The sequence below is a fragment of the Aricia agestis genome, chromosome 2 (genome assembly GCF_905147365.1).
Source record: "Aricia agestis chromosome 2, ilAriAges1.1, whole genome shotgun sequence".
NCBI lineage: Eukaryota > Metazoa > Arthropoda > Insecta > Lepidoptera > Lycaenidae > Aricia > Aricia agestis.
This window is the reverse complement of record NC_056407.1, coordinates 14,715,145-14,740,554: the sequence shown is the minus strand read 5'-3', so window position 1 is coordinate 14,740,554 and position 25,410 is coordinate 14,715,145. Positions and strand designations below refer to the sequence as shown.

At 40.3% G+C, this 25,410-nt stretch overlaps 1 protein-coding gene across 1 annotated transcript in view; it reads right to left on the bottom strand.

Moving 5' to 3' along the window:
• Positions 1 to 16,864: 16,864 nt before the first annotated feature.
• Positions 16,865 to 25,410, bottom strand: part of LOC121739735 (paramyosin) — a 31,812-nt gene continuing 23,266 nt past the window's right edge. The window contains exons 5-10 of the mRNA XM_042132284.1: positions 22,646 to 22,798; positions 21,397 to 21,460; positions 20,350 to 20,477; positions 19,926 to 20,068; positions 18,205 to 18,381; positions 16,865 to 17,328 (exon numbers count right to left, since the gene is read on the bottom strand). Of these exons, the coding sequence (XP_041988218.1) occupies positions 17,238 to 17,328; positions 18,205 to 18,381; positions 19,926 to 20,068; positions 20,350 to 20,477; positions 21,397 to 21,460; positions 22,646 to 22,798 (756 nt within the window). The 3' untranslated portion in view covers positions 16,865 to 17,237. The remainder of the gene's footprint in view (positions 17,329 to 18,204; positions 18,382 to 19,925; positions 20,069 to 20,349; positions 20,478 to 21,396; positions 21,461 to 22,645; positions 22,799 to 25,410) is intronic.

The following is a 25,410-nucleotide window of genomic DNA, read 5'->3' as shown; positions in this document are numbered from 1 at the left end:
AGTATAACTATCATGAGAATAATTTTACTCCTTTAATTTACTCTAGGGTATTATCGTTTGCATTTTACCAAGTTACTCAAAGAGTATGAAATAAAATGTCAATTATAGTTCACAATGACACCGACCGTGACAGTTGAACCCTGTTGTGCAACTATTCTCAGTTTAATATTTACTCCACCAAAATAGCCCGTGTAAATATTTACTCCCGTGTATTACCTTATTCTTGGATTAGAAGTTGGAAAAACGCAAAACCAGCTTACTCTTAGATTAGGAGACAGTTTTATACTCGAGTAAAATTTTACTCCAGATTGGTCGAATCCGCCCTTAGTGACTTTGCATCCAGGATACACCTTCATAATATGAAAACTCTGAGTTGAACTTAGAAGTGGTAGTCAACTCAAATAAACACAACACAAAGTAGAAGCTTAGTCTGGGACTGAAATAGCATAATTTACTTTTTAACAATTAGTAAAATATTTATCAGAATACGTAGAGATTCGTTCATTGACCCTTTTCCTCATAATATAACGATGGGTCAGTGTAAGACTCTAGTATTTGAATTGACCGCTTGAGATATTTTCATCGCTATTAGAAACTTAAATGTTTTGATATTTAATAGTGCTCTTCTAATAGTGTCAGAGGTTATCAAACGGTGGTCCGCTGACCGCTAGGTCTCTGAAACCATTCAAAGTGGTCCTCGGAGCCCCCCTAATAAAAAAAAACTGTGACAATGCTACCCGTGCTGGATACTGGTTCGATTATTGCACCCCCAATTTAGGTCGCATTACTTTATGTGCTATGCTATGGATATAGCATGGACAACGGACGTCCGTTGTCCATGTTAAAGTATAACTAGCTATTTGACCGAGCTTTGCTCGGTATTCGATAAAACACAAATAAAATGTCATTTTCTAAAAAGGATTCCTAGCTAGATCAATTTATCGCCCCCGAAACCCCTTATACAGTGTGTAACAAAAATAAGTGATAATACTTTAGGGTGGGTATGTGTTCCTTGTAGAGAGCTCACTGTAAAAGTAGCAGCTCTGAAAGACGAAAAAAAATTTTCACTTTTGTATGGGCAAGGGCCCGAGCGTCACGAGTTGAAAATCGTTGGAGCCGATTCTGAGATTACAATTATATTTAAACAAGAATTGCTCGTTTAAAGATCTGATTTCCGTCTCCCAATCCTATCAAACTCAACCAGAAAACGGCGTTAACCACTTAAAGTTTCCTTATAAGAGTCTAAAAATCATTACTCAAAATATACGTAGCATTTATTAAAATCTTGATGAGTTTATTGTATTTTTGAAAAGATTAAAAGTTGCATGTGACGTAATTATTCTCACGAAATCTCGGCTGTCTGAGTCCAAACTACCACCTCAATTAGATAATTATAAGCTGCACTATACAACCGTAACACAATCAAAACGATGGAGTAGTCGTCTACATCGCAGCTCATTTAATTTATAACATAGACCAACTTCCGTTCGATAATGCAAGCGGTCTCCTGATAACCTTGGACAACAATCTAGGTATTATTTGCTTATATAGATCCCCGTCTCAATATAACATTGATTCATTTTTAACCCAACTTGATACTAACTTAAAAAGACTGGATAACAATAATAATTACAAAACATTAATTTTAATGGGCGATCTCAATATCGACATTAAGCACAATACTTCCGACAGACGCTGTGACGAATATCTTAATTTAGTGGCGGAGAACGGTCTATTACCAGCGCACCTGTTTCCCACTAGACAGTCAAACTGTCTTGATCACGTTTTTATAAAAAGTAAATTAGAGACCCAAACATTTGTAATAAATACCCATATAACTGACCACCTACCAGTATTACTAAATATAAATTAGACACTCCCCCGTAACAACCCATCAAAAACTATCAGCGTAACTAATTATGATAACGCCACAAGAGATATAAATAATGGTGACCTTTCGTATATAATGAAAATTAATGACCCAAACATTGCAGCCGAATGTTTAATCTCTCATCTCAGAGAAACATTGAACCGTAATACCACAATAAAAAAATTCCCTAACAGGAAAAAAAGCATTAGGCCGTGGATCACAACGGGCATTTTGCGATGCGTTGCCCATCGAGATGCACTCCATAAAAAAGCTAATTCCGCACCGAATAATGAAATTATTAAAATAACTTACCGTCGATACAGGAATTTCTGTAATGATGTACTGCATCGACTTAAATACCGAACACCATAAATCCGAAATTGATAATTGTAAGAACCCGAAACAAACGTGGAAAATATTTAGAAAAATAACCAACACGACAAACATCAGAAACCCGGCTAAGGAATTACTAAATCTAGACCCTAATGGCCCACAAGCGTCCATTGACAAAGTAAACTGTTTTTTTGCTGGTATAGGTAAAAAATATGCTAAGAACCTAACAGAATCTAATGATACACTGACATCTGAACGTAGCGAAATAAAAACTCTTCTAGTACTAGTTCTTTTGCACTATACCCCATTGACAATGTTGAGATAATGAATCTAATAAATTCCTTAAAAAATGAATCTGCTACAGGATGGGATGGTATCTCTGCTCCATTCCTCAAATCTATTGCTAGTAAAATAGCCCCCATACTTACATATGTTGCAAATGTCTGTTTTAATAATGGCGTGTTCCCAGACTCCTTTAAACGAGCTATTGTTCACCCGATTCACAAAAACGGGACCAGAGATTGTGTGGACAACTATCGGCCTATTTCGGTTCTAACGACCTTATCCAAAATTATGGAAAAGCTCTTGAACACACGATTGATGAGCTATTTAAAGCAGGAACATCTGATTTCGCTGTCTCAATTTGGATTTCAATCTAAAAAAGTCTACCTATGATGCTGTTACACGCCTTGTAGATAACCTGGCCTCAAACATGAATAAAGGCAAAAATTGTGTTGGGATATTCCTAGATCTAGCCAAGGCGTTTGACACCGTTCATATACCCACCTTATTAAGTAAATTGAAGTCCTTGGGCATACGAGGAATTCCACTTAAGATGTTTCGTAGTTTTCTTACTGACAGACTCCAACAAGTAAAAATTGGTGATAACCTTAGCTCCTACCAATTAATGACATTTGGAGTTCCGCAGGGCAGTGTTTTAGGCCCAAGTCTCTTCTTAGTCTATATAAATGACCTCTGCAATTACAAGCCCCATCATGGAAACATTTACTCATATGCAGATAATACTGCTCTAACTTTTACAGGAGAGACTTGAGCAGAAACACGAAGAAATGCTGAGAAAGGACTCAGGAATGTTATAGCTTAGCTACATAAAAACTTGCTTACTTTGAATATTAAAAAAATTAAATATTTAACATTTAGCATAACAAAAAAGACTAAACCTGCGCCCACCTTTAACTTAAAAGCACATACCTGTGGAATCGAATCCGGTTTATCTTCATGTAGTTGCCTAACGCTGGAAAAAGTCCGTGAGATTAAATATCTAGGTGTCCAGCTTGATGATGCTCTGTCCTGGAATGCTCACATCAATCTGCTTTCAGCACGCACACGAAAATTAATTTGGGTATTTAAAAACTTACGTGACATCGCCAAACCTCAACTACTCAAAACTATATATCTGGCACTAGCTCAATCTATATTGGGCTATTGTATTGCTGCTTGGGGAGGCGCATGTAAAACTAAAATGATAAAAGTTGAACACGCACAAGGGTCTCTACTCAAAGTTATTTTAAAAAAACCGTATAGATATCCCACCAGCAAACTTTACGAATGTTCACAAGTGTTATCGATCAGACGTTTGTATATTCTAAATGTCACCTTATACAAACACTCTGAGCTCACATATGGTCCTAATATACTTACGAAACGAAGATCAGATAAGGTATGCAGTATACCTGAACACAAAACTGTGTTTTCTACGCGTCATATATCCTTCCTTGCATCATATATCTACAATAGAATAAATAAATTAATAAATATCTACGACAAAACACGCAACAAATGTAAAACTATCGTTAAAAAATGGCTCCTTACACTACATTACAATGAATCAGAAGACCTAATAAACTAACCCTATAAACTAGTATAATATTCCATATAATTTGTGTATATGTGTATTTATCATAATATCATGTATTAAGACTTAAGTATATGTATGTATATTGTTAATAATATAATATTATTCTTACACACACACACACACACACACACACACACGCACACACACACACACACACACACACACACACACACACACACACGCACGAACACACACTCGAGAGCACGCGAACGTACACCTTTTACTGTATCTGCGGGTGGAACCTGGAGTCTTAAAATACAGGGTCACCTAGTTTAGGCTCCAGTTCACACAAAGATTTAGCTATTGAATATAATATTTCATGTACCTAATTATCTTGTAAGTTCCTGTTGTGTGAAGAATAAAACATTTTTTTTAAGATATATAAGATACAGCTAGTGTCGACAAGGTTGAGAACTGCTGGCCTGTGTGATTATCGTCCGATTTCTATCGCGTCGATACCGCTTAGGCATATGCATGCGATCCTGGCTAAAAAACTCCTGGCTTGCTGCCCCCCGGATCCACGACAGCGCGCCTTTATTCGTGCCGATGGCACGCTCGAGAACACAGCCGTGCTCGACGCGGTGATGGGGAATTGCAGAAGACGGTTGAAGGAGTGCCACGTGGCGACTCTCGATTTCTCAAAGGCGTTCGACACAGTGTCCCACAAGGCACTGTTAGAGCTCCTTAGGGCGGGAGGGTTGCCCAAGATCTTCATCGACCACATCGCTTGATTGTACGAAACGGCAACTACCATCTTAGCCGTAAATGGAAAAACGAGCAACCCTGTGAGAGTTGGTAAAGGTGTCCGCCAAGGCGATCCGCTGTCGCCGATCTTGTTTAACATTGTGATGGACAGTATCCTGTATGCTCTGCCTGCGTACGTCGGCTACAGGCTGGAGGGAGCGTTAATCTTTGCTCTGGCCTATGCTGACGATCTAGTCCTAATTACGGGCTGTCAGGTGAGGATGAAGGAGGTCCTGAAACTTGTAAACAGATGTGCTGAACAGTTGGGTTTGAGTCTCAACCACAGTAAGAGTTCCGTACTCTCTTTGGTGCCGGACGGCCACAGGAAGAAGTTGCACTACCTCACGGAGAAATCCTTCGGGGTAGGACGGAGGAAACTACGTCAAGCAACTTGTGTGGAAAAATGGCGCTATTTGGGAGTAGATTACTCGGCCACTGGATGCGTGACATTAGAACAGGACATAACTCAAGCGCTAAACAACATCACAAGGACTCTCCTTAATCGCCAGCTAAGGCTGGAAATGGTTAGGGGGCATCTCGTTCCGCGGTTTATGCTCGGGTTTGTTTATGAGAATTTTTTAAGAATTGAGAATGCTCGACGTCCAAATCCGGGGTGCAGTGCGGAAATGGCTTAGGCATCCCACTGCTTACTTCCATGCGGAGGTTAAGGACGGTGGCTTGGGTCTGCCATCACTGAGGGTGGTCGTCCCCGAACTTATAAGAGATACGGGGCTCTCGATCGTTCTAAGTGGGAAGCATTCCGGGCTGCCGCCAGATCTGAAAAGGTCCGTAAAAACTGAGATAGGCTAAAAAGCAGATGAGAAAGTACTTACATGACACTGAAGGCACTAGCGAGGCCACCTCCACGGCCGATTACTGGCGTGAGAGCTTGTATCGCTCAGTTGATGGATTCGAGTTGAGAGAATCCTCCAAGACTGCAGCGTCTACCAAATGGTTACGTGAGCGAAGTGGGCGTTACACCGGTTGCGATTTTGTGCAATTTGTGCACACTCATATTAACTCCCTCCCATCCAGAGTTCAGACGACGAGAGGGCGTAGGAGCGGCACTGGGTCGGAGTTGAACTGCCGTGCTGGTTGCATGGTTAGGGAGACGTCGGCCCATGCCATCCAACAGTGTCACAGAACACATGGCGGCCGGATTGAGCGTCAAAATCTGGTTTTTCGGGTATTCTCGGAAGAGATGACCCGACAAGGATGGCATGTGGAGGTTGAACCTAAGATCCAAACCTCACTGGGGATCCGTAAGTCAGATATTATCGCGTTTAAAGGAGAGGTTGGAGTGATTTGGGACGCCCAGATAGTCTCGGGTCAGCAGCCTCTTGCACATCGGCCGAAACGTACTAAGTACGGATGTACGGGTCATGGAGCTAGTCGAGAAGGTTGCCGATAAACGAAGACTTTCGATAAGCTGCGTCCAGGCCACATCTTACACGTTCTCCTGGCAAAGTATCTGGAGTCGAGCGTCATATTTTATGAACATCTTCCCTATTCGAACTATTTGCGAAGTTGGTGTTGAGAGGATCACACTAACTGGATTTGCTTTAATCAGATGACTACGGTCAAAGAGAGGGTTAAATCCTCAAAGCTAAGGGAAATCCGGTGGGAGTTGCTGCCGTACCCATCGGTGGTGCTGGTCCCTCATTTCCCTGAAAGTCCCTTATGATTCAAACAAGCCCGGTACCACCATTTACCATCTAAACTGCAAAATGCCTCATGGCACATGAGCCAAGTAGAGTGGTAGGTACGTGGGAACCTCCGGCTCGTCTGTGATGATTAAGCTCCTTAACTGGAGGTCACTAGACGAAGGCATGTGTTGTGGGCTCAAATAGCCAAATGCCTCGTCATCTAATTAGTGACGCGCATGAATGGATTAACGAGATTCTCGCTATCTCTATCTACTACGGTGTTGGACGGCGACGCGTCAACATCGTTTAAGTGAGCTCCGCGAAATAAATTCATAAAAATTTATTTCTTGCTTCCAGGTATTCCAATTTTGGTTCCTGTGGGTGCACATAGTGTTATAGTGTCTCGTGAGTATCCCTGGCCGGTCGAGGATTACCTCCAGAGTGATATTTCGGGAATAGTGCGAATTGGACGCGGTGTTAGTTGGTAAGGGCTAAACATTTTATATGCTTATTCAATATGCGAACAGACTCTTAAATGGTTAAGTCAATTTAAATTGTTATTTTAATCGTGTTAGTTTATTAATTTAGTTTATTTATAATTAAATTAGACTTTTAACAAGCACGTTGACGTGTGACAGGTGACACTTGTCATTTGGATACAAGCATTTGGGTCGACTGTTCGGACATGTCCGACAACCGCCACTGCCAGTCTTGAGGCAATCAAGACGCCTACAACGGTACAAAGAGGTAGCGCTGGCCAGCAACAGGCAGCAAAAAAGAGCAGTACGACCGTGTCAGCCATTGACATTTGAAGATGGAGGTAGAGACGATGGCACACCTTCGACGCCGGTTCCCGACTTGCGGACCCCATGTTCAACTGACGGTGAGGTGGAGGAAGACGACCAGGAGCTAGATAAAGCTGACGCCAGGGCGCTGGTCTCATTGGCCAATAAATCGGCATCCAACATTAATGGGACAATGAGGTCGACGGTCACACGCCTTAACAAATCGGATATCTTGAAGGTCTCCATAAAAATTGTTACTCATTTGGCCTGGCCCTTTGTTTTCACCTGGCGAGAAAACAAAGGTCGCAGAATTGGGTGATGCGAAGGTTAATAGCCTTATGCAAGCTTTAAAGGAAAGGAAAAGGAGGTCGCTGTGGAAAGGCGTGAAGCAGAGGCATCTTGCCAAATACAGCTGCCCCCTCCGCCGTCCTTTGCAGATAAGGTGCGGGAGTCCCAAGCGGCCCCATGATTAGGGTGCTCCCAGCAGGAGACGACGTTAAAACGTCAGAAGAAACAAAGAAACTACCGATGACCCCCGTAGCCCCCGCCACCCGTGACATCAGGGTCGAAAGACTGAAGAAGATTGCCGGAGCGAGTGTCCTTTCCAAACTTCGTCGCCAAGTGACATGGACAAACTCAAGGTGATAATGCCGGCAACCCTAAGGGTCGAACCACTCAAGGGTCGCCAACCACTTGTAGCTCTTAGGAACTTAGACGGTGACCATGTCACCTGTCACACGTCAAACGTCAACGTCACTTGACAGATGTCATTGTCGGCAGCCACGTGTTCGAACGTGCTCACTAAATGTCTAGATTCAAATAAATGGACTAACAACTAATACAGTAAGATAATAGAGTAATCACATAAACTAAACTATATAAACGTCTGTTCTCGTATGAACTAAGCTACTAACTAAAAATTTGGGCCTTAGTAGCTCTCAATAAAGATTATTTATTTAAGCATTAAAAATGTTTGGCTCTTACCAACTAACACCGCTTCCAATTCGCACTATTCCCGAAATATCCCTCGGGAGGTAGTCCTCGACCAGACAGTGATACACACGAGACACAGAAAACTTAGTACTCCCACAGGAACACAAATTACCGCACCTGGAAGCCAGAAATAAATTCAAATAAATTTATTCCGCGGAGCGCACTACGAACGATGTTTATGCGTCAACGTCTAACACCGAAGAAGTAGATAGGGACAGCGGCAATCTCGTTAATCCATTCATGCGCGTCATTAATTAGATGACGAGGCATTTGGCCGTTTAGCTTGTAAATGGTGGGGCCGGGCTTGTTCGAATCATGAGGGACTTTCAGGGAAATGATGGACCAGCACCACCGATGGGTACGGCAGCAACCCCCACCGGACCTCCCTCAGCTTTGAGGAGTAACCCCTCTCTTCGACCGCAGTCATCTGATTAAAGCGAGTCCAGTTAGTGTGCGACCCTCTCAATACCAACTCCGGAATTAGTTCGAATAGGGAAGACCCGAGCCCTAAGGGCCGGCGTTGTGGCCTAGACGGTGCCTATCGGAAGTACTCGCTTATCGGCAACCTTCTCGACTAGCGCCACGTCCGATCCGTACTTAGTACGTTTCATCCGATGGGCATCGTCAAGAGACAAGAGGCCGCTGACCCGAGACTATCTGGGCGTCCCAAATAACTCCGACCTCTCCTTTAAACGCGATAATATCTGGCTTACGGATCCCCAGTGAAGTTTAGATCTTAGGCTCAACCTTCACATACCACCTTTGTCTGGTCATCTCTTCCGAGAAGACCTGAACGACCACATTGTGACGCTCTACCCGGCCGCCATGTGTTCTGTGACACTATTGGATGGCATGTTAATATGAGTGTGCACATATTGCACAAAATCGCGACCGGTGTATCGCCCACTTCGCTCACGTAACTATTTGCTAGACGCTGCGGTCTTGGAGGATTCTCTCAACTCGAATCCATCAACTCAGCGACACAAGCTCTCAAGCCAGTAATCGGCCGTGGAGGTGGCCTCGCTAGTGCTTCTACCACATTCGGTGACATGTAAGTACTTTCTCATCTGCTTTCTAGCTCGTCTCAGTTTTTTACGGATCTTATCAGATCTGGCGGCATCCCAGGCTGCTTCCCACGTCGAACGGTAGAGATCCCCGTATCTCTTAACAATGAGTTCGTGGACGACCGCCCTCAGTGATGGCAGACCCAAGCCACCGTCCTTAACCTTCGCATGGAAGCAAGCAGTGGGAACATCCTCAGTGAGCCTAAGCCATTTCCGCACTGCACCCCGGATTTGGACGTCGAGCATTCTCAATTCTCAAAAAATTCTCAAAAACAAACCCGTGCACAAACCGCGGAACGAGATACCCCCTAACCATTTCCAGCCTTTGCTGGGGCTTAAAAGGAGCCCTTGTGATGTTGTTCAGGGCTTGAGTGATGTCCTGCTCTAACGACACGCATCCAGCGGCCGAGTAATCCACTCCCAAATAGCGCCATTTTTCCACATAAGTTGCTTGACGTAGTTTCCTCCGTCCTACCCCAAAGGATTTCTCCGTGAGGTAGTGCAACTTTTTCTGTAGCCGTCAGGTACCAAAGAGAGCACGGAGCTCTTACTGTGGTTGAGACGCAACTCCAACTGTTCAGCACATCTCTCAACCAGCTTCAGGGCCTCCTTCATCCCCACTTGAGAGCCCATAATTAGGACTATATCGTCAGCATAGGCCAGAGCAGATATTAACGCTCCCTCCAGCCTGTAACCGACGTTCGCAGGCAGAGAATCCAAGGCGATCACCTGTCGTCTTGGCGGACACCTTTCTCGACTTTCACATGGTCGCTCGTTATTCTATTTGCGGCTAAAATGGTAGTTGCCGTTTCGTATAGTCGAGCGATATAGTCGACGAAGTCTTTGGGTAACCCTGTCGCCCCAAGGAGCTCTAGCAGTGCCTTATGGGACACTGTGTTGAACGCCTTCGAGAAATAGAGAGTCACCACGTGGCACTACTTCAACCGTTTCCTGCAATCCCCCATCACCACATCGAGCACGGCTATGTTTTAGAGCGTGCTATCGGCACTAATAAAGCTGCGCTGTCGTGGATCCGGGGGCTAACCTTTCTCGACTTTCACATGGTCGCTCGTTATTCTATTTGCGGCTAAAATGGTAGTTGCCGTTTCGTATAGTCGAGCGATATAGTCGACGAAGTCTTTGGGTAACCCTGTCGCCCCAAGGAGCTCTAGCAGTGCCTTATGGGACACTGTGTTGAACGCCTTCGAGAAATAGAGAGTCACCACGTGGCACTACTTCAACCGTTTCCTGCAATCCCCCATCACCACATCGAGCACGGCTATGTTTTAGAGCGTGCTATCGGCACTAATAAAGCTGCGCTGTCGTGGATCCGGGGGCTAGCAAGCCAGGAGTCTCTTAGCCAGGATCGCATGCATATGCCTAAGCGGTATCGACGCGATAGATATTTATTAAGATATATATCGGCCGATAGTCCCCCGGGCCAGCAGGAGAGTACTTTTTCGGCACAACGATCGCTCAACATTGCTGCAGTGGTTCCGGTGTCTCACCAGTACTCATCCACGTCTTGAATATTTCCGCCTTCCGGTCCGCAGGAACAGTATTCCACTCCTCAGCCGGAGTACCATCCGGACCTGGAGCGGTATGGAGGTCTAACCGCGTGTCCCTCACTTCATCCACAGTGATGGGATCCCACTGATGTGACCTTGCCTCTACACCCCCGTACTGCCTCTTCCGCTGTACAGCTTCCAGGACCTCCGGTGTAGTTCCTTGGGCACCGGACACAGCTTCGAATATTAGTCGCCACTAGGCTTCCATGTCTTCTAGGCTATGCTCGACTACCCTGCATTGGCCGTCGATCACTTCTGCAGCGTTCCCTGTTCTTGTTATACAGTTCCTGTACCCGTGCGTACTCTATTCTTCGAAGAGCCCGTTTGGATACTCTGGCACTATGTGCCCTTCCGTCAATTCCGATTTTGTGAAGCCGCCTCACGGCTGATGGATCATCAGCGGGACGAGCCATGGATTCCCTGGTGACGCCAGGCGAGTCCGCAGGCTGCGCTGCCACGTTTCTGGTTGGTTTCTGGTAGGAGACCTGCTGTGGATATGCAGGGGCGGATCTTGAATTTGTGGGGCCCTGGGCTAATACTGCTTAGGGACCCTAATTACTCAACTAATTGCCATCTTGACAAGAAACTGTTTTCTGTAGTGATGTAGGTATATCTATACTAATCTATACTAATATTATAATTGGGAAGAGTTTGTTTGTTTGTTTGAACGCGCTAATCTCAGGAACAACTGGTCCGATTTGAAAAATTCTTTCAGTGTTAGAAAGCCCATTTATCGAGGAAGGCTATTATACTTAGGCTATTTTTATTACGCTAATACTAATAGGAGCGAAGAAATAGAGGAAAGTGTAGAAAAAACTGGGGGAAATTATTTGAAAGGGTTTATTTGAATTTTGAACGCGCTAATCTCAGGAACTATTGGTCCGATTTGAAAAATTCTTTGGGGGCCCTACCTACTTACTCAACTTATTGCCATCTTGACAAGAAACTGTTTTCTGTAGTGATGTAGGTAATCTATACTAATCTATACTAATATTATAACTGGGAAGAGTTTGTTTGTTTGTTTGAACGCGCTAATCTCAGGAACAACTGGTCCGATTTGGAAAATTCTTTTAGTGTTCGATAGCCTACTTATCTAGAAAGGCTATGGACTATATTTTATCACGCTAAGACTAGTAAGAGCGAAGAAAAAGATGAAAGTGTGGAGAAAACGGGGGAAATTATTTGAAAAAGCTTATTTGAACGTACTGGAGCAATTTTTATATATCAAATTTATGTGAAATCAAATATCTACATTAGCGGTCCCTCGACACACCGTGACAACAATTATGGACTAAAATATCACTTTACACTTAGGAATTATTTAAACTTAAAGGCAGTAAGTAAAATATATTATTTCATTACTTTTTAAAGTAGTTTGGCGGGGGTTTTTTTAAATTTCTTAATTTATTATAATTGTGTTCTGGTTAGTAACTTTGCATCCAGGATACACCTTCATAATATGAAAACTCCGAGTTGAACTCAGAAGTGGTAGTCAACTCAGTAAGTTCAGTACCACTTCTGGGCCAGTACAAGTCAGCCAGTACAACTGTATAATATGCTTAGAGTTTATGATGGGTCAGTGTACGTCGCTTGAGATATTTTCATCGCTGGTAGAAACTAAAACCCCCATGTAAATACGTTATAAGCTGTTGATGTTGTATCTTTGAGATATTATAATGCTGTAGATGTTTTGATATTTAATAGTGCTCTTCTAATAGTGACAGAGGTTCTCAACCGGTGGTCCGCCGACCACTAGGTCTCTGAAAGCATCCAGAAGGTCCTCGGAACCCCCTCATAAAAAAATCACTGTGACAAATGACAACGCTACCCGTGCTAGATACTGGTTCGATTAGTGCCCCCTCAATTTAGGTTGCATTTCTTCATGTGATCCATAGCATGGACAACGGACGTGTTAAAGTACAATACAGTGTCGACAAGGTTGAGAACCACTGGCATAGATTTAAGACTCGCATAAGATGTTGTTTCTTTTTTAAGGTATGAGAATGTTGTACTTGTAAATTTCTTCTGAATGAATATAAAATACTAATAAGTGATAACTTGAGGCTAGTTTTGTTTGTTAAGTAATAAATTATTTATGAGTGGTACCAGACAAATTGACATATTTAAGCAGATGGCCCAACTTCGTTATTTGGTCGGACTACACCATAAAGTTAATATACCTAGCGGAATAGAGCAACAATCTCGAGCTGTCAAATGAAACCGAAATTGGTTTCATCTGTGTGTAAAAATATGTGTACGTATACACTTACACAAGCATGATTGAACATGATTTCTAATGAGATTTGTATGAATGTGCGGTAAATTGTCAACGTGCGGCACGTGCCGACTGGACGTCAAAAAAAGAGTGCTGCTGTCATGTATCACACGTCTCTTTTTACCACGCAGTGTTACTGATAGTGACATCTCTCTTGCTCAGGCCTTTGTTTCTCTATTCCGCTAGGTATGTTAACTGTATGGACTACACGAACTCGGGTGACACGAAATCACCAGATATCGACTTGACATAACTCCACCAAATAGCGTAGGCCTCCCATCTGCCTAGGAAATAGGAATCAATGTCTGTACTCTGTGATAGTATATTTTTGCGCGAAAGGTATTATGGAGATCTGATACAATACATTCCAAGAAAAACCAACACATGCTTGAAGCATGATTTTCAAATTATTTTTTCCTTTTTTATCATACAAGGAAAGAAGTAAAAAGGCGCCTAAAGTACGTGGACCTCTATTAAAATATACTTACCAACAATGATCATTCATATTATTCTGACTTTACAGCGCACAGCAGTAAAAAAAAATTCTTAGCTGAATCTTAACTACTTACAGATATTTTAGTATATTATCTACTTTTACGCTATTATTGTAATCAAAGTAAAAATTTCATTTCGTATTGTTTGGGCCACTCTCCTTTCAAACGCGTGCTCGCAAAGATTTTCTTTGTGAGTGTGACAATAGCTTGTACTATTATCTATTCTGTGACAATAGGCAGTATCACGATTCACGAATAAGTCGGGAGCAGAGGGCGCTACTAGCGCATACAGTAAATAATTTTTAGCATTGTTGCACACGTCTTATCAGAATTCAGAATATAGACACAAACTTTGTCTAACCTTTTTGTTTACTGTCTATGCTAGTGCTGCTGTTTAGCGTGAAAACATTGCAGTAGTGTTTGTATGCTAGTTTTTGTATGCTAAGGTTCACTCGGCGTAACTGGGCGGTAGCGGTCATTGACTCCCTGTCAAAAACTTGTCATTTTCTATACAAACCGCGATTGACAATAAGGTGTCAGATGTTGTCAAAATCGGCTTTGTATAGAAAATGACAGGGGCGTGAAGTTTTTGACAGGGAGTCAATGACCGCTACCGCCAAGTTACGCCAAGTGAACCTTAGTGCATAGTAACATATCCATTATCCTGTTATTTTTCTGCCCCTTTACGTAAGAACTTCAAATGTACAAAATATCTGTGGTAGATTTTTTACATCTGATATTGTGACTGTTGATAATATTATTGTATGATGATGATGAATGTATTATTTTAATATTAGTGTGAAAATATGAAACTTGCTGTCACTGTAGTTCAGTTTAGAAATTAGCAATAATATCAAATTGTATTTGCTAGTCTTTTCTGTAGTTAAGTAAATTATTGATTTATGTTTCTAAACATAACTTATTAATTATATTTTGATTTAGACATTTTGGAGAGTAATACGCACAGAAATTGAACGCATTAGATATTAAAAGGAATCTTTAATATTTTATTTTACTAAAATGTGATAAAATATGGTTGTTAAAGGAAATTGATAAAGTGAGAACTTTAAAAGTTTTTTTAAATGGTTTCTTAAATCTAAAACACAAAAGGTCTTTTATTTCTTTTGAATACTAGTATAATTATTTATTTTTTAAATGTAAGGTGCAGTATACCTTGACGTGGCCTAAAATACGTAATAGTCAATAGATGTAGAACATTCTATCTATCGAAAAATCGTAGAGGTAGCGGTAGACATTCTTACAAGGAAAATTGTTTGCCTAAGTAGAGATACTAGACGACTGTTGTAGATATTTCTTAAATTTGTATAAACTAGCTGTTACACGAAATATTGCCTATCTTTTTAGTAATAGATTTCACCCCTCAGGGTTCAAAAACTCAAAAAATTTCATCCCTCATATTAGAAATCAACAACAGGATAAGCCGAAAGGATGCGTTTGAAGCGTTCTGTGTTCTTTTGTGCAATATTACGAAGTGAGAAAAATAGCTGACCACTAACTCACATTCTTATTGTTACTAATATTAATTATAGTACTCATATTATTTATTGAATTGATTAAAATAATGTTGTAATTTATCGCAAGAGGCCTCTATTTTCAAGAAATACAATTTACATTCATTTTATTTACAATTTTCATTGTAATATTTAATTTAATAGCCAATTTTATTGTAAGAGATAAAAACATTATGTTTTTACTTGGTCAGTGACATGATAACACCAGCTGACCCCAAACAATGATTATGAACTATAGCTAAGAGCAATTTCGATCATGTCAGCTTTGAAAAAAATGGTCATATCGTTTGGAAGCTCCGATGAACGGACAGAAACTTACACACAGACAAACAGACATACAACCCTGTCAAACTTCACCCCTCTTTTTCTTCGGGGATTCGGGGGGAAAAGGGAATCAGACTTTCTATTCGAGCCCTAATAACTTGGAATAAACACTCTTGAGACCATTCCAAGAATTTTTTAGAATTTAGAAGTTACAAAAAATAGGCAAAACCCAGCAAAAATTAAGGATTCCGAAATAAGTAACTGAAGTGCGCAATTTATTTTAATTAAGTACTTATTATTATTCATTCGACTCGAGATTTCGAAATGTGAATTTAAATGTTGACTTACATTTAGATTTTAGACGAATAATAAGAATTTTAAATTATTTATTTTTCAATTTGGGACCATCCTGGTGTGTTAATTTGAAATGGAATATTTTCAATGTTGAAACTGAAAAATGTATGTTTTGATTTGTATCAGTAAACAGATTCCTACATCAATGAAGAGTTTTATTTCAATTTCTACTACATAGACGAATAATTTCAAAAAGGTCGGAGCCTCGGAGCAGAGGGCGCTACTAGCACATGCAGCATAATAATCCAACATCCACACGTCGTAACAGCACAAACGCTGTCAAACGTCGAACATAATAATCCAACATCCACACGTCGTAACAGCACAAACGCTGTCAAACGTCGAACATAATAATCCAACATCCACACGTCGTAACAGCACAAACGCTGTCAAACGTCGAACATAATAATCCAACATCCACACGTCGTAACAGCACAAACGCTGTCAAACGTCGAACATAATAATCCAACATCCACACGTCGTAACAGCACAAACGCTGTCAAACGTCGAACATAATAATCCAACATCCACACGTCGTAACAGCACAAACGCTGTCAAACGTCGAACAATACTTTTTGTTTACTGTCTGTGCTGGTGCTGCCTCTAGGCTCTAGCGTGAAAACTTTGCAGTAATATATCCCACTATTGTGATGTTAAAGTATATTTTGTTAATTATGGTCTTACCGAAGCATAGAAATTCACTTTTCTAAACCAGTTTCCCGATAATATTTCATTCATTTATGTCCCAGCGCCTATGACGCCACTACATTCCATCTATCACTATATATACATATCACTACTGCCCATCGATCGTGGAATAACGAGACACAATAGCTTATCTATTGTTATCGCGGCCGGATGCGGCCGCTTAGGGCTTCATGAGTCAATATAATGTAGTATATTATACCAATATAGTGAATTAGTGACGTCATAGAACATATTTGAATGCAATTTGTTTGTTGACGCTTTGGTGGAGTTTCATAATGACTGGAATATGGAAAAATAAAACATACGTAATCTAAAGTAATTAATATATTCAAATAATAAATAACACTTAAAATATATCTTTCTAAAATAAATAGACTAATATACCTAGGAGGACCTATAAAACTTTTGTATACCTTACCTACCAAAAAAGTTAAATGTAGAATGAAATTCGAATACCTACCTCATACTTATAAAATATTTTTCAATAACAAATTAGCTATTTTACCTAAAGCACGGTCGCAGAGCACGAAGGCTATCGCGTATTCGCGTAGGTATTGTGTTGCTTTCGCTCTATTAATTTGTTTTTTCTATTAATTTTTGTAACAGATACAGATTAATAGATAGTTAGTTTACAAACATGCGCTCCGCGTTGGACTACGAGTATATAGCCATAAATGAATTATAATTGACATCTATATCAAGTTGTTTATCATCTATTTAGCTGTAGTTTAACATCCGTATCGTGTAGGAAAGAGGGACCACATGAGAGCCTCGGAGAGAGCCAACGGGTGAAGCCACGATCTCGCGCACTGGAACAATCTGAAAAAATAAACAAAGCGCGTAAACACAGCAAGACTGAAAGTAAGTTATAGTTTTAGTATCTTCTAGAATAATTTTACGGCCCGAATTCGTTTGGAGAACTCTGCGTTGTAACACTGTGACTCTGCTTACACTGCAGATTACATAATACATTTGTCGTCACTCAAGTCAAGTCATCTATTCGTAGAAGTTTATCCATTAGCTAGGGGCGTAGCTATCGCCGTATCTGTCGTATCAATTATATGGTATGGGGCCCTTGGGCCAGAGGCAACTGAAACCCCCGTGATGTGCGTAAGTTACAAGTATTCCTGAGGCCCCCAAATTTTATACGGGGCCCCACCAAGGCACGCTACGCTTCGGCCATTAGCATTATCTACTGGAGAGGTATAACCGGTGTAAGCTTTAGTTTAAATGTAGCTAATGGGTTGCTACCAGCGACATCATACCTAGAGTCTGGCTCCGTGAGTCCGTATACACTTTCTTTGCCAACCTCTTCTGTAGACGTCTAGACCAGACGGATGTGTGCAAACCCTTGCTTCTAATACTGAATGACTTGATTCTGTGGTGCTACCTGAATCATAGTCCGCCTACACTTCATTTGCTACTGAAGATCCTACAGTTTATTATACAGCATACTGTCTCTAATACCAAAGAAGGACCATCGTCATGGATCTCAACTCTAATACATGAATCGGTGCTTATCATCTGCTCTGTGCCACATGCCTGGTATCATGACAGGTCGCTAGCCAGTTCGAGCTGCAATATGTCTGTCATTCCCGCAGGGTCACCTCCAGCGTCGCCATGTTGACGCCCGCGCCCTTATCACTGAGATCTCCACTATAATAAATTAATTTTACTAGAAACTTGACTGCATACCTCATGACAGGTCTTGGCCACAGCACCCTGCGGCGTGTGCTGGCCAGTTCGAGCTGCGTGTGCGTCAGTCGTTCCCGTAGGGTGGCCACCAGCGACGCAATGTTATCGCGCTCCGACTTCACGCGCGACAACTTTGACTGTAGCGCCGCGTTCTCACGGGATAGCTGTGTGCGAGCCCTAGCAACAATGGAGTTCGAAGTCAGACCCAGGGCCCAGTATTAAGAGATTATTTTCATGGTCTGTCGACACTCGACAGTGCTTAAAATAGGTCCTTGACATGCTTAGGTCCTTAGGTTTTTGGGAAAATTACAGAAAAGGGTTATCCCACCAAAAACATTTTCATGTAAAAATGTTGCCAAGATGAGAACAAAATATTATAGTTCGTCGTGGCAAGAAGTAGTGAGATCTCATGTAGAGCCAAGTTTCTTACCTTATATACTCAGCCCTAAATCTAAAAACCTTAATTTTACACTAAAGCGCGGCAAAATATTTGATAATAATATAAAATTAAGGTTTTTAGATTTAGGGCTGAGTATCTAAGGTAAGAAACTTGGCTCTACATGAGATCTCACTACTTTTTGCCACGACGAACTATAATATTATGTTCTCATCTTGGCAACATTTTTACATGAAAATGTTTTTGGTGGGATTTCATTTCTCTTTGTAAGCTGGTTTACGTTGTTTTTTCTTTTAGTTCATTTTTTAGGGTTCCGTACCCATAGGGTGAAAACGGGACCCTATTACTGAGGCTTCAATGTCTGTCCGTCTGTCTGTCTCCAGGCTGTATCTCAAGAACCGCTATAGCTAGACTTCTGAAATTTTCACAGATTGTGTATTTCTGGTGCCGCTATAACAACAAATACTATTAATTTCTCCGGTCAAAGTTAAAGCTAAATTAAACCTTAACTATAACCATAACATTAACCTTAACTTTAACTTTTACCATCTTTAACCTCTGGTGCAACCCACACTAAGGGTGGGTTATTAAACTTAACTTTGACCGGAGAAATTGACAGATGACAGCTGGTCCAACAAGATTATAAATGAACGTGGGCGGGGGCGCTACTGGTAAAGGAGAACTGTCAAAAATTGCGTTTTTGTATGATGACAGCGTTAGTTCCTCTTTTCGCCACGTGCATATAAAACCTTGTCGAGATCTATGGTTATGGTTAAATATGGCGTCTTGATGGCGTCCATTTTTAACTTTAACCAAAGATTTGACATTTTGCATTATAGTTAAAGTTATAGTTAAAGTTACATTTATAGTTAAAGTTAGTTGGTGCAACCCAACCATAGACACTTGAAATTTTCACAAAATCCTCAATTATATACGTACTTTAATATTTCATAATAAAATTGAAATAAAATAAATAATTAAGGGGGGCCTCCCATACAAAAACACAATTTTTTCCCCTACTTTCGCTCCATAACATGTTTTTTTTTTTTTAATCTCTTTTCTTCGAAGTCAGACCCAGGGCCCAGTATTAAGAGATTATTTTCATGGTCTGTCGACACTCGACAGTGCTTAAAATAGGTCCTTAGTCCTTAGGTCCTTAGGTTTTTGGGAAAATTACAGAAAATGGCATCATGGCAAACAATTATCGCCGCTCACTTTATTATAGACACAATACTTTTGACTTTGGGAATCTTGAAACAATTTATGTCAGTTGTCGGTAAAGTCTTGATAATTAATTATAATTTAAAAGGTAAAATAAAGTTACTCTATTTCGAAATTGAGGTTATCGTTGAGTTTTTCTACGGCCTCCTGTTTGTCTCTCGCCTCGCGCTTTAACGATGTGACCTCTTCTTCCATCTGAGACAGCATCTCTTCGTGATTTGCAAGCTCCTTTTGAAGCAGGGCCAACTGAAAAGCAGAGGAAACTGAAGATATGAGTGAATAAAGTGGTTAAGTAACATTTTAGAACATGAGCAACGGTAGGTACTTATTATCATTTAAACAAACCTTGTAACTTGCCTACTTCAATATTTTGCTAATATTATATCTAAAAGAAGAAAAGACAAAGGATGTCTGTTATTTTCGTCCTGAAATCTGTCAGTATTTCTGCTTTCCCATTTCCACAGCTGTTATACTAAGCCTGCTGCATCACTAGAGGAGTCACAAGTCCAAGTGCATTGCGGACTTACCCTGTTATACGCGTGTACCCTCTGAGCCGAGACTTCTGCGACGAGGGTACGCTCAGCGCGCAGGTCTTCTTCCGCCAGAGCTAGCGACTTTTGGACGTTCTCTAGCTCATTGCGACAATTACGCCAGCCTGTGTGATATAAATTTTATATATACTATTAGAAAACATTCAAATGTTATGAATGCGAACTCCCCAAACTGTGTCTTTCGGTTTGTGTGATAAATGATAATAAATATTATAATAGCTATGGATTACCGACGCGATCAACGTAGGTGTAACTAAAACCCATAAGTTAGGTTTATCTTGCTTAAATGAGGGTGTTTAAAACACTATTTGCCACCGGCGTGAAACAGCGCTTGCGCTGTGTTTCGCCGAGTGAGTGAGTTTACCGGAGGCCCAATCCCCTTACCCCTACCCTATTCCCTTCCCTACCCTCAACTATTCCCTTCCCTTCCCTTCCCTACCCTTCCCTATTACCCTATTCCCTCTTAAAAGGCCGGCAACGCACTTGCAGCTCTTCTGATGCTGCGAGTGTCCATGGGCGACGGAAGTTGCTTTCCATCAGGTGACCCGTTTGCTCGTTTGCCCCTTTATTTCATAAAAAAAAAAACCAGGTGCCGCTATGTAACCTTAGCCCGGGCGCGCACTAGCGGCCAAGCCGCGGCGGCCAGGCTGCAGCGGCCATCGAGATAGATACCTTCGTATGAAACCGCCATAGACAACGCGCACCTGACCGCAACGCGACCTGCGGCCACACCATACTTTCGATGGCCGCTGCGACCTAGCCGCCACCGCGGCCTGGCCGCTAGTGCGCGCCCGGGCTTAGAGAATATAGTGTATTACTCTATCGTGTCAAACATAAAAACATTCATACATAGAGGTACATTTAATATACGTCATACATTTTTTAAATTTCGCACATGTGATATACACTTACATATTTTACGAATGCTAGGCAGTGCTGGAAATATAACATACCAACATACGGGGCGAATGGATAGCTTCCCTTTTTTGAAGTCGTTTAACAAATAGAAGGAAACCGGCTCACCGACAGCCATTTCTGCAGCTCTATCCTCTGCGCTGCAAATGTCCTGTTGTAGTGCTTGCTTCTCCTGTGATACAAATTACGAAGTCAGTCACAAAACCTAATATCAATTAATAAAACTATTTTTTAACGCTAGCGGCTAGACAATGTTTCTTTGTCAATATGCTGATATGACGTGTGCAACATATTGAATTCTGGTAGGATTATTTACTTCTTATTAAATATATAATAAGTATATGCTAGTAACGCCCTCTGCTCCAACCTTTGCAGTTTGCGTGACATTAGCTTTTGTTAATATATTAGAAACTAGAATACACAGTTAAAATAATAAGAAAATAAGGTACCCAATAATACAATCTCTGTACTTTAATATTTAATAATAATATTAAAACAAAATAAAAAATTAAGGGGGGCTCCCATACAAAAAACAATTTTTTGCATAATTTTGTTCTATAATGGTACGGAACCCTTCGTGCGCGAGTCCGACTCGCACTTGGCCGATTTTTACCCTTTGGATACGGAACCCTAAAAACATGATACCTTTAAAACAACGAGATACATATTGTATTGACTTGAGTGTAGACTCGAGATTGTATTATTAGGTAAGTATCTTATTTTCTGTCCGCGACTTTTTCCTTATCCAATTGCAATAGGTATTAGACCGTACATAAGTAAGTTCAGTTTAAGCAACTACATAACGTCTATATAAATAAACTTGTGCACTTAAAACATTAGCACAAACAAGTTTCTGGAATAAATTAACTGCATTTATGTTATTACTTTTTCCTCCTATAATATAGAAATTTAAATGTTCTTAGTTCTTACTTCGTAAAAATCCGATCCGATCCGATATTAATAACATTATGTGTTAAAAGGCACAGACATCTAGCCATTTAAGTTAGGCTGGATGTCCCAGAAAAATAGAGGAGGAATGCGGGTTATTCCATGTGTAGGTCTTTTTAATGGGGGGAGGAGTGGGTGGGTGGCGGGTGCACGTATGGAAACATAATATCAGTAGAACAGTGAGATGGGCTAATATTATAGACAGATTATATTATACAGCTACTGTATTTAATATTTATGTATTTGGGTACGGTAACATAAAGTATAAACTAGCATAATATATTGTACTTGTATCATGTTATTGGTAGTTATTGTGAAAAATCTACAAATTCCCCTGTCCCCCTCCAGTTTTGTGGTCAACCTTAAAGTTTGTGACGCATAAGATAGTAGATACAAATATTAATTTCACCCTTTCCGACAAAGCCTTCTCAACTTCCTTTTCCCGCAGCAGCAGTTTCAGTCGCTCCAGCTCCCTGATGGCCAGTCGCACCTTCGTGTTGTCCGAGTCCAGCAGAGACTTGAGTGTGCTCACTTGTATACGCAGACGCTCAGAACTGTTCGCCTGGTGAAATAATCTTACTTATATTATAAACTAGCTGTTGCCCGCGACTTCGTCCGCGTGGACTTCAGTTTATAGCGCGCGATGTCAACAAAATTGGTGTCAAAAGCTTTTATAAAAAAACCCTGGTACACCTTAAATCAATACAGCTGTGCAGTGTGCACACAATAAGTACTTAATTTTTTTATATTAAACTTTATATTTTATGCCAAATTTTAAAGCTTATTTAGCCCCCAAATTACACAACTTTACCCATAAACTATTTATCATTGATAGGTTTAGCCCCAATTTCACCAACGTCTGTTAGTGTTAACAGCTTGTTAAAATGTCCTATCTTCTCTTTCATTCATATGAAAAACGAAACAGCTAACGTGATACTAATTCGAGCATTAACTTTAACAGTCGTTGGTGAAATTTGGTCTTAAGGTTACGTCACTGCCTGCACAGATAAAGTACTGAGTTATTTAATACCGTAGAATAGATATAACAATCGAAAAAAATCGAAACTTGATTGTATAATGATACCACCTCTTATAGAAAGATGTTGGGCAAGCGTTAGCGCGATGTAAGAGACGCACGGCGCCATCTAGTATGAATTTTTGGAACTAACTTAATTTGAACAAATTTTCGTATTTTCACCCCCTTACAACCCTTTTTCCAGTAAAAAAGTAGCCTATGTCCTTTCTCAGGCTTTAGACTATCTGTATACAAAATTTCATTACAATCGGTTCGGTAGTTTTGGCGTGAAAGCGAGACAGACAGACAGACAGACAGACAGACAGAGATACTTTCGCATTTATAATATTAGTATAGACTAGTATAGATTGTTTGCATATTACTCAATGAAACAATTCGCTACCTAAATTTCACCACAGAAACTAGTTTGTAATAATGGTACTTATACCATTATTATAAACTGGTTTTGATGTTGTAGCGAATTGTTTTATTAAGTATTCAAAACTCAATACTAAATATAATAAATAAATATAATAATTGTGAGTATAAGCTGACCAAACTAAACAAAAATGTTGATTTATAATGTAATACCTGTTCAGTACAGTGCACTTATAAAATATCAAATGTGTCAATAACTATTTTTTATTGGGCTGTATTCTCAGGGTACTTACTCAGCTATGTTATCTTATTATAATATTAGTTACACATTATATAAGGACATAATATAGAGGGCCTTCATAAATGTTAATTTAAAATGTAAAACTTGTTCAGTACTGAGTTCACTTTAAAATATCAAATGACAATGGTTGGTCGCTGTTGGGCATTAGTGTCCTGGCCCGCAATTTTTTGTTGTCATTGAGTTTTGAATGCAGTCTTGTTCTAAATCATCTAAGGAACATATCTGCATTCATGACTCGATACGCAATTTTTGTGTGGGTTGGTACACGGATGCTTGGCAGCGTCCAATTATTGTTATTGGGCTGTATTCTCAGGATACTTACTTAGCTGTTTTAGCTCATTATCATATAAGTTACACATTATATAAGTACATAATATAAGGGGCTTTCATAAATGTTAATTTATAATGTAAAACTTGTTCAGTACAGGGTCCTTTATCAAATAAGTATGTCAATAATAATTATTGTTTGTTGGGCTGTATTCTCAGGGTACTTACTTGGCTGCTTTAAGGGCATCTAATTTTAGTTACAATATTAGAATTAAACATATTAGTTATAGAAAGTAAAGAGCGTAAAGCCCGCCGACAAACCGCAATGTGGTTTTGCGGGTAATTAGATTAAGTTTTTTGTGGAATTCTTCAATAAAGGATTTTATTATTGAAAAAAATATATATTATCACTTATTTTTGTTACACCCTGTATATCTACAGGTTGTAACATAAGTCATAATACTTTAGTTAGGGTAAGTATATAATATTAAGTGTCCCTGGTATAGAGTACACTCTGATATTTTTTTTTGTGATTTGCATATTTTTTTTTTGGGTTGGGAAATCGGCTCTACTGCTGCTCACTCAAACCCGACCGTGTTCCTTTCTGCTTGGGCAAGCGCCCTGGCGTAAACAGTTTCTCCATACGAAAGTGAAAAAAAATATGTTCTGTTTCAGCGCTACTACTTTTACAGTGAACTCTATACACGGGACTCATACACAGTACACACCCTAAAGTATTATCACTTAGTATTGTTATACCCTGTATACTAATATTATGAAGCTGAAGTGTGTGTGTTTGAAATTTGAATGTGCTAATCTCAGGAACTGCTTGTTCGATTTGAAAAAATATTTTTGTGTTGGATAGCCCATTTATCGAGGAAGGCTTTAAGCTAATAAATAACGCCTTTTTTGTATTTTCCTGAATATTCAGGTTATGATTGAATTTACGTTTAGTTGAAAATACGAACTTAAAATACCTAATATCTCGGATCCGATATAGTTTAGCTGTGTGTCCATAATAAAGTTTACTCCCCTTGATATGTTCTTTCATAATATGCCGGTTTGGTGAGTGGCCGCGAGATTTGAAAATGACGCCAATATTACCCAAACCCCTTTCAAGGTTCTAAGTCTGCTTTACTGTACTCGGCGAAACATGGCGATAGAGGTTATTGACTCCCTGTCAAAAACTTGTCATCCATACTAATATTATAAA